Source organism: Erinaceus europaeus, chromosome 17, assembly GCF_950295315.1.
Source record: "Erinaceus europaeus chromosome 17, mEriEur2.1, whole genome shotgun sequence".
Taxonomy (NCBI): Eukaryota; Metazoa; Chordata; class Mammalia; order Eulipotyphla; family Erinaceidae; genus Erinaceus; species Erinaceus europaeus.
In genome coordinates, this window is record NC_080178.1 from 89,640 (window position 1) to 102,362 (window position 12,723).

Consider the following 12,723-nt stretch of genomic DNA (forward strand, 5'->3'; position numbering starts at 1 on the left):
GCCCTTTCCAGCAAGGCGGGTCGGGTCCCCTCCTGGGCCAGAGTGGGGCTTAGGGGCCAGTGTTGTCCCCCTGCCTGTGGGCTGCTGCCCAGCCCCTGGGGACTGGTGTCCAGTGTGGCCAGCTTGCCTGCGTCCTTGTCTCTGAGGTCCATCAGTGGCCAGCAGGGGTCCAGTGATGGCGTGACCCAGCCCAGGACACCCCACAGGGCCGGGCGATGACCAGGAGGAGGGGTGGTGGCACGGGGAGGGCACAGGCCCTGCCACCCTTCTCAGCCGGTGGACAGCTGGGGACACAGCCCTGACAGGGCAGCAGAGATGACCTGACCACATTTGTCAGACCTCAGTCTGAAATGCTGTGTCCTCACCCAGACCCCTGATCGCAGGCGGGGGAGGGGGTGTTTCCTGCAGTGCCCCCCCCCCACCCCAGCCAGGAACGGGTCCAGCACAGCTTTCTGGGGCCTTTAATGGGGGCTAAGGTGGGGGTGTGGGCAGAGTGGATGCTTGCCGTGGCGGGGGGTGGAGGTCAGGCTGGGGGCCGGGGCCCTGAGGTGACGACGGGACAGTGTCAGTCATAGTCTGAATCGTCAAAGGCGGTGCTGAAGACAGCAGGTGAGCCCTTGGCCAGCTGGGCCAGGTGTAGGGCCCCGGTCACCACCAGCGCCAGCAGCAGCAGGGGCGGCACCAGTGTCCACAGGGCAGCCAGTAGGTTGAAGCACTTGGCCTTGGCTCCAAGCCTGTGGGCAGCCTCCAGGTCTCCGGCTACCTTCTGGTCTCGGGCCTGTGAGCGGCAGGGGCGGTGTGAATGGGCCCCACACATCTGTTGCCCCAAGTCCTGCTGGGCTTGGCTTGTGGGAACCTCCCCCCACCCCAGAAGGGCCGAGAGCACCCCCCACACACTTCAGGGGTAGCACCTTGACCAGGCAGGCCAGGTCCCTCACACTCCCACCCACCTTGACCTTGTAGGCCAGCCCCCCAGTCCCTCACCCTGACCGAGCAGGCCAGGGCCACCCACCTACATCCCCCCCCCCCCCCGCCTTGACTGAGTAGCTCCCATGTGCACGCCCACTCGTCTTGACCGAGTAGACCAGCCCCCCTACCCACCCCACCTTGGCGAAGGCAGTCTCCCCCGTGCCCCCCACCACCCCGGCCCTTACCTTGACTGAGTACACCAGTGCCAGGAAGCCCAAGCAGCACAGATTCAGGTAGAGGGCGCTGAACAGAGACCAGATGAGGTGGTCACGGGGCGGGGGGTGCGGGGCCCCCAGTGTGAGCACAGAGTGGGGGGCGTCGGCCTTGGAGGGCGGAGGGGCCCGGGGGTCCTCGCGGGGGAAGGCCGTGTCCATGGGTTCCAGCGCTGTGTCCTCTCCGAGGCCGGGAGGGGGGTGCGGAGAGACTTAAAGGGGGCCCCCACACCACACCCCGCCCCGTCCAGCCCCACCCTTGCTAAGTATAGCAGCAAATGACAGGGGACGACCGCAGAGCTGCCCGCGGGAAAGCAGCCCCCCAGTGAGAGAGGGTAACCCCCCAAGGAGTCAAGCCGCAGCAAGAGCAGCCCCTCAGGAGGAGCAGGCAGCCCCCCCACGGTTTCAGGGGTGGGGCGCCGCGATGGCAGACACACCCCCACCCAGCAGCAAACTCCGCAAGGCCTCTCCCCCAGCCCCATCCAGACCCACTCTGTGGGTGGGGCCTGATCCCAGATCCCTTTCCCCTGGGTGCAGCCCGACCTTCTCAGACTGCAGGGCCCACAGCCTGAGGGCGGGGAGGGAGAGGATGGACGCCCAGGGCCCCCTCTGCTCCTCAGACCCGGGCGGGTGGGCCGGCGGGTGGGCGGCTGCAGGACTGCTGGGGCTCTCGAGGCCCTGCCCACTGGAGGCCCCGGCACCCCCAGAGGTGCTGCCAGCCCCTGACCCCGGCTCACCCCAGGGGCGGCCAGCTCTCCTGCAGAGAGTCTGGGGGGCCCAGACATGCAGGCCGAGACAGTGCAGCCCCCCTCAGTCTGCAGAGAACACACCCTCTCCGGGTCCCTGGAGAAGGGCCGCAGGGCAGCTGGGGACCGTGGTGTGCAGGGTCCTGTGCCGTTGTCCCTGGCCGGAGAGTCTGCCCTTTTCCCGGGGTTCTGGACAATGGGGGGCTCTCCTGTGGGCCCACGGGGAGCCTTCACTGAGGTGGGGGGCTGCTGTCCTGGGGCTGGTGGCTGCATGTGGGGCCTGCTAGCTGTCTGTCCCCAGCCTCTGCCGAGACCGCGTCTGTCTGGGCCACCCTGTGGGCCTCCCTTCTCACCTGGAGACACCCCACAGACACTGCTGCTAGGCTGGGCCCTGCCCTGCCCCAGTCTCCACCCACCTGCTGCCCAGGCCAGGGTGTTAGCTTGGACCCAAACAAGGAAGATGCTTTCTCTGTGACAGAAACAAGCTTTGCAGCTCTGTCCGTAGCGATTCTTTTCTACTTAGTTTTCTGTCTGTTGTTAATAGCAGGCTGCAAGACTGTAGGAGTTGCATGTGTATCTCCACAAAACACCCACCACCAGAGCTCTGTCTCCACCTCCCAGAGAAACCACCAGAGTTCTCACAAGTCTCAGAAACAGTTTGCCAGCTTCTGCTTTTTGCTTGTTTCTTGGCAAGTTTATGTGCATCAGCTCCCTCGAGTCCACATGATTGAAACCATCTGGTAGCTGTCTTTCATCTCTTACTAATTTCACCAGACATGATCACCTCCAGTCCCACCCATGTTGCTGTGAAGGACACAATCATCTATATGACTGCAGAGTAGTGTTCCATGGGGTCTGCATCACACGGCTTCTCTAGCCAGTCGGCGCCCTTAGGCTGTTTCCACTCCTGGATAATGCAGCCTTGATCTGTGGTGACTCAGGGCTCCGTGATGTGACCGGTTACCTGTGGAAGCCGGCAGCCGGCACAGCGTCAGACTTGCATGCTCAGGGCTCTCTGGCGCCCAGGGCTTCACAGGAGGCAGAACGGTGGCAGGACAGCAGCTAGAGCACCTCCAGTAGAGGGCGCCCATATGGGACGGGGACCTCAGCCCCCATGTCCGGGGCTCTGCTGCACAAGAAACAGGCCTTTGCCAGTGTGGGGGTGGGGTGGCAGGCCTCAGGGATCCTGAAGGAGGAGGGCAAGAATGCGGGAGAAGACTGAGTCAAGCTCAAGCAGACACCTCTGTCATGCTCAGGCAGAACTTTTTTTTGCCTCCAGGGTGCTTGCTGGGGCTCAGTGCCTGCACCATGAATCCATTGCTCCTGGAGGCCATATTTTTCCCTTTTGTTGCCCTTGTTTTTTATCGTTGTTGTAGTTATTGACATGTTGTTACTGATGTCATTGTTGTTGGATAGGACAGAGAGAAATGGAGAGAGGAGGGAAAGACAGAGAGGGGGAGAGAAAGACACCTGCAGACCTGCTTCACCGCTTGTGAAGTGACCCCCCTGCAGGTGGGGAGCTGGGGGCTCAAACCAGGATCCTTACACTGGTCCCTGTGCTTCGTACCATGTGCACTTAACCCGCTGCACTACCGCCCAGCCCCAGAACTTTATTTTTATGGTCTCATAAGGCTTAGATCACTAACACAAAAATCACCAAGGCTTTGATCACTAACACAAAAATCACCAAGTCAGAAAAGTACAGGGAGTCAGGTGGCACAAAGCGCAAGGACCGGCATAAGGATCCCGGTTCGAGCCCCCGGCTCCCCACCTGCAGGGGAGTCGCTTCCCAGGCGGTGAAGCAGGTCTGCAGGTGTCTGTCTGTCTCTCCCCCTCTCTGTCTTCCCCTCCTCTCTCCATCTCTCTCTGTCCTATCCAACAACAGTGACATCAATAACAACAACAACAATAAAACAACAAGGGCAACAAAAGGGAATAAATATTTAAAAAATAAAGGAAGAAAAGTATGGGACATTTTCTGCTTTGAACGTCACTTATATTCCGGGGGTATTTTTCTCCTAGAAATCACATCACAGTTTCTATGTCTTCTCATTGTTCTGCACCTGTGTGCAAGACAGAAGCCTCATTACTTAAGGTTCATATCTTACCTATTATGTGTGTGTATGTCATCCTCCTCCCTGTGCATCAGAAGCCAGGGTTCATAGAAAGGTCAAGCTTGCTATGTTTCTGGGGGCCTTAAACAAACTGAGCAGCCCCATTCATAAAATCTGTTGCAGTGTTTGATCAAAGAGTTTTGCTTTGTCCCTTACTGAGAAGGCACCAAGGTGGTGCTGACCTGGCCAGCCTCTCCACAAAGTTCAGCTCTCTAGCTGGAATCCATCTTTTGTGTGTGCTCACTGCGTGACCTCGGCTCTCATGTACTATTCCTGCATGAGGAAGTGGGAGCATAGTGGTTAAAAGGCCCATTGTATTTTGGCAGGAACCCTAACTTCCCATTTATTAAATATGTCATGTAAGGTGGCCTCTCCACTGTGGGAAGCATCAATATTTCCCTGTATTTAGGGGGAGCACTAAAGGAAGTGGTGTAGGCAAGGGGGGAAGCAAGTCTTCCTCGTGGAGTCTCCTTAAAAATTCTGCGTTACTGATATTGCTTGTTCCATTATGAGCGACCTCACAGAGTGCAGTGCAGGTTTGTCCTTACTTTTGTTGTTGGTCAGGCTCTGAGCCTGGCCATAGGTAAATATAAAGGTGAGATGGTTTCAGTTTGGTCTGGAGAGTCCAGCCATGCTGAACTTCCTGCGAGACTGGTACCGTGCCAAGCAGCCTGCGTGGTGGTGCCTGTGCCAGGCCGTGAAGGTTTCTTTGTGGCCCTGGGCTCGCAGAAGCCTCTGGCTCGCTTAAGCCAGAAACTGGTCTGAGGAAGCCGGCAGGTTTAGGAGGGAGCAGAGCGAGCGTCACCTTGGGGTGACTTGGGGGAGACCGCTTGTGCTGGTGGCAACAGGCAGGTGGCGCCTGGGGTCCGCTCCCGCGGTCCAGACCTGATTGTAGGGGTGGGATCTGTGGAGAGAGGCCTCCCTAGGGCTCAGAAATCCCCTGACTGTTTTGTGGCCACTTAGAAATGATTCACCAGGGTTTGGAAACCTCATCCTTTGTAAAGCTTTGACTGGGAAGCTTTGAAGTAATATCTTTTTTCTTGAAGGTCTTTACACACTTCCTGGGGACAGGTTCCCGTCTGCCATATTCTGTGGCAGGAGGGCAGATCCCGTGTGCAGTCAGCACGGGACAAGAAGAAGCTGTGAGAGACACTGCGCACAGGGAGCGGGGTACGGGCACAGAAGCTCACCGGGAACCTCCCCACCCACACCCAGACCAGCACTGTGGACTCCGGGCCCTGACTCAGTCCTGCTATTCTGTGCCAGGGGTGGTGGAACTGGGTCAGGCTCGCCAGACCCCCAGCATAGGGATACAGGAGTGTCTTGTTACAAACTGTAAAAGAGAGAGACTTGAGAGTCGGGCGGTAGCACAGCGAGTTAAGCGCAGGTGGCGCAAAGCACAAGGACAAATGTAAGGATCCTGGTTCGAGCCCCCGGCTCCCCACCTGCAGGGGAGTCGCTTCACAGGCGGTGAAGCAGGTCTGCATGTGTCTGTCTTTCTCTCCCCGTCTGTCTTCCCCTCCTCTCTCTGTCCTATCCAACAACAGCGACATCAATAACAACAATAACTACAACAACAATAAAACGACAAAGGCAACAAAAGGGAATAAATAAATAAACATTTAAAAAAATTGAAAAAGAAAAAAAATTAAAAAAACAACAACAACCTCCTTCTGGGGCTCCAAGATCCCAGGTTCAATCCCCTGTACCACCATCAGTCAGGGCTGAGTAGGGCTCTGAGGAATGAAGGCAGTGAGGGTGGTGTGTGGCCCTTTAAGAACCTGCCTCTGCCCATGCTGCCTGGGGTCAGTGCAGGGGACCAGCTCCACAAAGCTCCCCTGTGGCCACAGCACCTCCCCTCCCTCCGCCCCTCCCCTCCTCTGCTCTGCTCTGCTCTGCTCTGCTCTCTCTGCTCTGCTCTGCTCTGCTCTGCTCTGCTCTGCTCTCTCTGCTCTGCTCTCTCTGCTCTCTCTGCTCTGCTCTCTCTGCTCTGCTCTGCTCTCTCTGCTCTGCTCTGCTCTCTCTGCTCTGCTCTCTCTGCTCTGCTCTGCTCTCTCTGCTCTGCTCTGCTCTCTCTGCTCTGCTCTCTCTGCTCTGCTCTCTCTGCTCTGCTCTGCTCTGCTCTGCTCTCTCTGCTCTGCTCTGCTCTGCTCTGCTCTGCTCTCTCTGCTCTGCTCTCTCTGCTCTGCTCTCTCTGCTCTGCTCTCTCTGCTCTGCTCTCTCTGCTCTGCTCTCTCTGCTCTCTCTGCTCTGCTCTCTCTGCTCTGCTCTCTCTGCTCTGCTCTCTCTGCTCTGCTCTGCTCTCTCTGCTCTCTCTGCTCTGCTCTCTCTGCTCTCTCTGCTCTGCTCTGCTCTGCTCTGCTCTCTCTGCTCTCTCTGCTCTCTCTGCTCTGCTCTCTCTGCTCTGCTCTGCTCTCTCTGCTCTCTCTGCTCTGCTCTCTCTGCTCTGCTCTCTCTGCTCTGCTCTCTCTGCTCTGCTCTGCTCTGCTCTCTCTGCTCTGCTCTGCTCTGCTCTGCTCTCTCTGCTCTCTCTGCTCTGCTCTCTCTGCTCTGCTCTCTCTGCTCTGCTCTGCTCTGCTCTCTCTGCTCTGCTCTCTCTGCTCTGCTCTGCTCTGCTCTCTCTGCTCTGCTCTCTCTGCTCTGCTCTCTCTGCTCTGCTCTCTCTGCTCGGCTCTGCTCTCTCTGCTCTGCTCTGCTCTGCTCTCTCTGCTCTCTCTGCTCTGCTCTCTCTGCTCTCTCTGCTCTCTCTGCTCTGCTCTCTCTGCTCTGCTCTGCTCTGCTCTCTCTGCTCTGCTCTCTCTGCTCTGCTCTCTCTGCTCTGCTCTCTCTGCTCTGCTCTCTCTGCTCTCTCTGCTCTGCTCTCTCTGCTCTCTCTGCTCTGCTCTCTCTGCTCTCTCTGCTCTCTCTGCTCTGCTCTCTCTGCTCTCTCTGCTCTGCTCTCTCTGCTCTGCTCTCTCTGCTCTGCTCTGCTCTGCTCTGCTCTCTCTGCTCTGCTCTCTCTGCTCTGCTCTCTCTGCTCTGCTCTGCTCTCTCTGCTCTGCTCTCTCTGCTCTCTCTGCTCTGCTCTCTCTGCTCTGCTCTCTCTGCTCTGCTCTCTCTGCTCTGCTCTCTCTGCTCTGCTCTGCTCTGCTCTCTCTGCTCTCTCTGCTCTGCTCTCTCTGCTCTGCTCTCTCTGCTCTGCTCTGCTCTGCTCTCTCTGCTCTGCTCTCTCTGCTCTGCTCTCTCTGCTCTGCTCTCTCTGCTCTGCTCTGCTCTCTCTGCTCTGCTCTGCTCTCTCTGCTCTGCTCTCTCTGCTCTGCTCTGCTCTGCTCTCTCTGCTCTCTCTGCTCTCTCTGATCTGCTCTCTCTGCTCTGCTCTGCTCTGCTCTCTCTGCTCTGCTCTCTCTGCTCTGCTCTCTCTGCTCTGCTCTCTCTGCTCTGCTCTCTCTGCTCTCTCTGCTCTGCTCTCTCTGCTCTCTCTGCTCTGCTCTGCTCTGCTCTGCTCTCTCTACTCTGCTCTCTCTGCTCTGCTCTGCTCTGCTCTCTCTGCTCTCTCTGCTCTCTCTGCTCTGTTCTCTCTGCTCTGCTCTGCTCTGCTCTCTCTGCTCTGCTCTCTCTGCTCTGCTCTCTCTGCTCTGCTCTCTCTGCTCTGCTCTCTCTGCTCTCTCTGCTCTGCTCTCTCTGCTCTCTCTGCTCTGCTCTCTCTGCTCTCTCTGCTCTCTCTGCTCTGCTCTCTCTGCTCTGCTCTGCTCTCTCTGCTCTGCTCTCTCTGCTCTGCTCTCTCTGCTCTGCTCTCTCTGCTCTGCTCTCTCTGCTCTGCTCTGCTCTCTCTGCTCTGCTCTGCTCTGCTCTCTCTGCTCTGCTCTCTCTGCTCTGCTCTGCTCTGCTCTGCTCTCTCTGCTCTGCTCTCTCTGCTCTGCTCTCTCTGCTCTGCTCTCTCTGCTCTGCTCTCTCTGCTCTGCTCTGCTCTCTCTGCTCTGCTCTGCTCTCTCTGCTCTCTCTGCTCTCTCTGCTCTGCTCTCTCTGCTCTGCTCTCTCTGCTCTGCTCTCTCTGCTCTGCTCTCTCTGCTCTCTCTGCTCTGCTCTCTCTGCTCTGCTCTGCTCTCTCTGCTCTGCTCTCTCTGCTCTGCTCTCTCTGCTCTGCTCTCTCTGCTCTGCTCTGCTCTGCTCTCTCTGCTCTCTCTGCTCTGCTCTCTCTGCTCTGCTCTCTCTGCTCTGCTCTCTCTGCTCTGCTCTGCTCTCTCTGCTCTGCTCTCTCTGCTCTGCTCTCTCTGCTCTGCTCTCTCTGCTCTGCTCTGCTCTCTCTGCTCTGCTCTCTCTGCTCTGCTCTGCTCTCTCTGCTCTCTCTGCTCTCTCTGCTCTGCTCTGCTCTGCTCTCTCTGCTCTCTCTGCTCTCTCTGCTCTGCTCTCTCTGCTCTGCTCTGCTCTCTCTGCTCTGCTCTCTCTGCTCTGCTCTCTCTGCTCTGCTCTCTCTGCTCTGCTCTCTCTGCTCTGCTCTCTCTGCTCTGCTCTGCTCTGCTCTCTCTGCTCTGCTCTGCTCTGCTCTGCTCTGCTCTCTCTGCTCTCTCTGCTCTGCTCTCTCTGCTCTGCTCTCTCTGCTCTGCTCTCTCTGCTCTCTCTGCTCTGCTCTGCTCTCTCTGCTCTGCTCTGCTCTCTCTGCTCTGCTCTCTCTGCTCTCTCTGCTCTGCTCTCTCTGCTCTCTCTGCTCTCTCTGCTCTGCTCTGCTCTGCTCTCTCTGCTCTGCTCTCTCTGCTCTGCTCTCTCTGCTCTGCTCTCTCTGCTCTGCTCTCTCTGCTCTCTCTGCTCTGCTCTCTCTGCTCTCTCTGCTCTGCTCTCTCTGCTCTCTCTGCTCTGCTCTCTCTGCTCTGCTCTGCTCTCTCTGCTCTGCTCTCTCTGCTCTGCTCTCTCTGCTCTGCTCTCTCTGCTCTGCTCTCTCTGCTCTGCTCTGCTCTCTCTGCTCTGCTCTGCTCTGCTCTGCTCTCTCTGCTCTCTCTGCTCTCTCTGCTCTGCTCTCTCTGCTCTGCTCTCTCTGCTCTGCTCTCTCTGCTCTGCTCTCTCTGCTCTGCTCTGCTCTCTCTGCTCTGCTCTCTCTGCTCTGCTCTCTCTGCTCTGCTCTCTCTGCTCTGCTCTCTCTGCTCTGCTCTCTCTGCTCTCTCTGCTCTGCTCTCTCTGCTCTGCTCTCTCTGCTCTGCTCTCTCTGCTCTGCTCTGCTCTGCTCTGCTCTCTCTGCTCTGCTCTGCTCTCTCTGCTCTCTCTGCTCTGCTCTGCTCTCTCTGCTCTGCTCTCTCTGCTCTCTCTGCTCTGCTCTCTCTGCTCTGCTCTGCTCTCTCTGCTCTCTCTGCTCTGCTCTCTCTGCTCTGCTCTCTCTGCTCTGCTCTCTCTGCTCTGCTCTCTCTGCTCTGCTCTGCTCTCTCTGCTCTCTCTGCTCTGCTCTCTCTGCTCTGCTCTCTCTGCTCTGCTCTGCTCTGCTCTCTCTGCTCTCTCTGCTCTCTCTGCTCTGCTCTCTCTGCTCTGCTCTCTCTGCTCTGCTCTCTCTGCTCTGCTCTCTCTGCTCTGCTCTGCTCTCTCTGCTCTGCTCTGCTCTGCTCTGCTCTCTCTGCTCTCTCTGCTCTGCTCTCTCTGCTCTGCTCTGCTCTGCTCTCTCTGCTCTGCTCTCTCTGCTCTGCTCTCTCTGCTCTGCTCTGCTCTGCTCTGCTCTCTCTGCTCTGCTCTCTCTGCTCTGCTCTGCTCTGCTCTCTCTGCTCTGCTCTCTCTGCTCTGCTCTGCTCTGCTCTCTCTGCTCTCTCTGCTCTCTCTGCTCTGCTCTCTCTGCTCTGCTCTGCTCTGCTCTCTCTGCTCTGCTCTCTCTGCTCTGCTCTCTCTGCTCTGCTCTCTCTGCTCTGCTCTCTCTGCTCTCTCTGCTCTGCTCTCTCTGCTCTCTCTGCTCTGCTCTGCTCTGCTCTCTCTGCTCTGCTCTCTCTGCTCTGCTCTGCTCTGCTCTCTCTGCTCTCTCTGCTCTCTCTGCTCTGCTCTCTCTGCTCTGCTCTGCTCTGCTCTCTCTGCTCTGCTCTCTCTGCTCTGCTCTCTCTGCTCTGCTCTCTCTGCTCTGCTCTCTCTGCTCTGCTCTCTCTGCTCTGCTCTGCTCTGCTCTGCTCTCTCTGCTCTCTCTGCTCTCTCTGCTCTGCTCTCTCTGCTCTGCTCTCTCTGCTCTGCTCTCTCTGCTCTGCTCTCTCTGCTCTGCTCTCTCTGCTCTGCTCTCTCTGCTCTGCTCTCTCTGCTCTGCTCTGCTCTCTCTGCTCTGCTCTCTCTGCTCTGCTCTCTCTGCTCTGCTCTCTCTGCTCTGCTCTGCTCTGCTCTCTCTGCTCTCTCTGCTCTGCTCTCTCTGCTCTGCTCTCTCTGCTCTGCTCTCTCTGCTCTGCTCTGCTCTCTCTGCTCTGCTCTGCTCTGCTCTCTCTGCTCTGCTCTCTCTGCTCTGCTCTCTCTGCTCTGCTCTCTCTGCTCTGCTCTCTCTGCTCTGCTCTGCTCTCTCTGCTCTGCTCTCTCTGCTCTGCTCTCTCTGCTCTGCTCTCTCTGCTCTGCTCTGCTCTCTCTGCTCTGCTCTCTCTGCTCTGCTCTGCTCTCTCTGCTCTGCTCTCTCTGCTCTCTCTGCTCTGCTCTCTCTGCTCTCTCTGCTCTGCTCTCTCTGCTCTGCTCTCTCTGCTCTGCTCTGCTCTCTCTGCTCTGCTCTCTCTGCTCTGCTCTCTCTGCTCTCTCTGCTCTGCTCTCTCTGCTCTGCTCTCTCTGCTCTGCTCTCTCTGCTCTCTCTGCTCTGCTCTGCTCTGCTCTCTCTGCTCTCTCTGCTCTGCTCTCTCTGCTCTGCTCTCTCTGCTCTGCTCTCTCTGCTCTCTCTGCTCTGCTCTCTCTGCTCTGCTCTGCTCTCTCTGCTCTGCTCTGCTCTCTCTGCTCTCTCTGCTCTGCTCTCTCTGCTCTGCTCTGCTCTCTCTGCTCTGCTCTGCTCTCTCTGCTCTCTCTGCTCTGCTCTGCTCTCTCTGCTCTGCTCTCTCTGCTCTGCTCTGCTCTCTCTGCTCTCTCTGCTCTGCTCTGCTCTGCTCTGCTCTGCTCTCTCTGCTCTGCTCTGCTCTCTCTGCTCTCTCTGCTCTGCTCTGCTCTCTCTGCTCTGCTCTGCTCTCTCTGCTCTGCTCTGCTCTCTCTGCTCTGCTCTCTCTGCTCTGCTCTCTCTGCTCTGCTCTCTCTGCTCTGCTCTCTCTGCTCTGCTCTCTCTGCTCTGCTCTCTCTGCTCTGCTCTCCTCTCCTCTGCTCTGCTCTGCTCTGCTCTGCCCTCCTCTCCTCTGCTCTGCTCTCCTCTCCTCACCTCTCCTCTGCTCTGCTCTGCTCTCCTCACCTCTCCTCTCCTCTGCTCTCCTTTCCTCTGCTCTGCTCTGCTCTCCTCTCCTCTCCTCTGCTCTCCTCTCCTCTCCTCTGCTCTGCTCTGCTCTCCTCTCCTCTGCTCTGCTCTGCTCTGCTCTGCTCTCCTCTCCTCTCCCCTCACCTCCTCACCTCTCCTCCCCCTCCTCCTCTCCTCTGCTTTCTCTGCTCTCCTCCCCTCCTCTCCTCTCCTCTCTCACTTCTCTTTCTCTCCTGTCTCCTCTCTCTCTCCTCTCATCCTCTCTCCTCTTTCCCCTCCTCTCTCCTCTCACCCTCTCACTTTTCTCTCTCTCCTCTTTGCTCTCTGCCTTTCTCTCACTTTTGTCTCTCTCTCTCCCTCTCTCCTCCCCTCTGCTCTCTCCTCTCCTCGTACCCTCTCTCTCCCTCTCTCTCACTTGTCTCTCTCTCTCCCTCTCTCCTCCTCTCTCCTCTCTCCTCTCCTCTCACCCTCTCTCTCCCTCTCTCTCACTTGTCTCTCTCTCTCCCTCTCTCCTCCTCTCTCCTCTCACCCTCTCTCTCCCTCTCTCTCCCTCTCTCTTACTTCTCTCTCTCCCTCTCTCCTCCTCTCTGCTCTCTCCTCTCCTCTCACCCTCTCTCTCCGTCTCTCTCCCTCTCTCTTACTTCTCTCTCTCCCTCTCTCCTCCTCTCTGCTCTCTCCTCTCCTCTCACCCTCTCTCTCCCTCTCTTTCACTTGTCTCTCTCTCCCTCTCTCCTCCTCTCTACTCTCTCCCTCTCCTCTCACCCTCTTTCTCCCTCTTTCTCACTTTTCTCTCTCTCTCCCTCTCTCTCCTCCTCTCTACTCTCTTCTCTCCTTTCATCCTCTCCCTCCCTCTCTCTCACTTCTCTCTCTCCTCTCTGTTAAGTTTTGTTTCCGACTGTACCCATTACAAACTGAGGCAAACACAGGTAATAGGTGAAGTTGAAGTATTTATTAACACAAGCACATAGAGTAGCCATTCCTAAAAACTTACACATGTACAGACCCAGAAACTGACAGAGACACACACACACACGGACACACACACACAGACACACACACACACAGACACACAGACACACACATACATGGACACACACACGGACACACACACAGACACAGACACACAGACACACACACAGACACACACACAGACACACACAGACACACACACACGGACAGACACAGACACACACACGGACACACAGACACAGACACACATGGACAAACACACAGACACACACATATGGACACACACACGGACACACACACACACAGAGACACACACATGGACACACACACGGACACACACAGAGACACACACACAGACACACACAGACACA

General features: G+C 57.2%; 1 protein-coding gene across 3 annotated transcripts; it reads right to left on the reverse strand.

Moving 5' to 3' along the window:
* Positions 1–445: 445 nt before the first annotated feature.
* On the reverse strand, positions 446–2,614 carry IFITM5 (interferon induced transmembrane protein 5). Of its 3 annotated transcripts, none has more exons than XM_060175844.1 (3): positions 2,518–2,614; positions 1,155–1,361; positions 446–778 (listed from the first exon to the last, which is right to left on the reverse strand). In XM_060175844.1, exons 2-3 carry the CDS (start codon positions 1,341–1,343, stop codon positions 566–568), a joined length of 402 nt encoding a protein of 133 aa, XP_060031827.1. In that variant the 5' UTR covers positions 1,344–1,361; positions 2,518–2,614; the 3' UTR covers positions 446–565. The 3 variants fall into 3 exon arrangements, with proteins under 3 accessions (XP_060031827.1, XP_007536600.1, XP_060031826.1); XM_007536538.3 differs by having other exon boundaries at positions 2,340–2,541; XM_060175843.1 differs by lacking the exon at positions 2,518–2,614 and adding an exon at positions 1,919–2,181 and having other exon boundaries at positions 1,155–1,363.
* Positions 2,615–12,723: the final 10,109 nt, after the last annotated feature.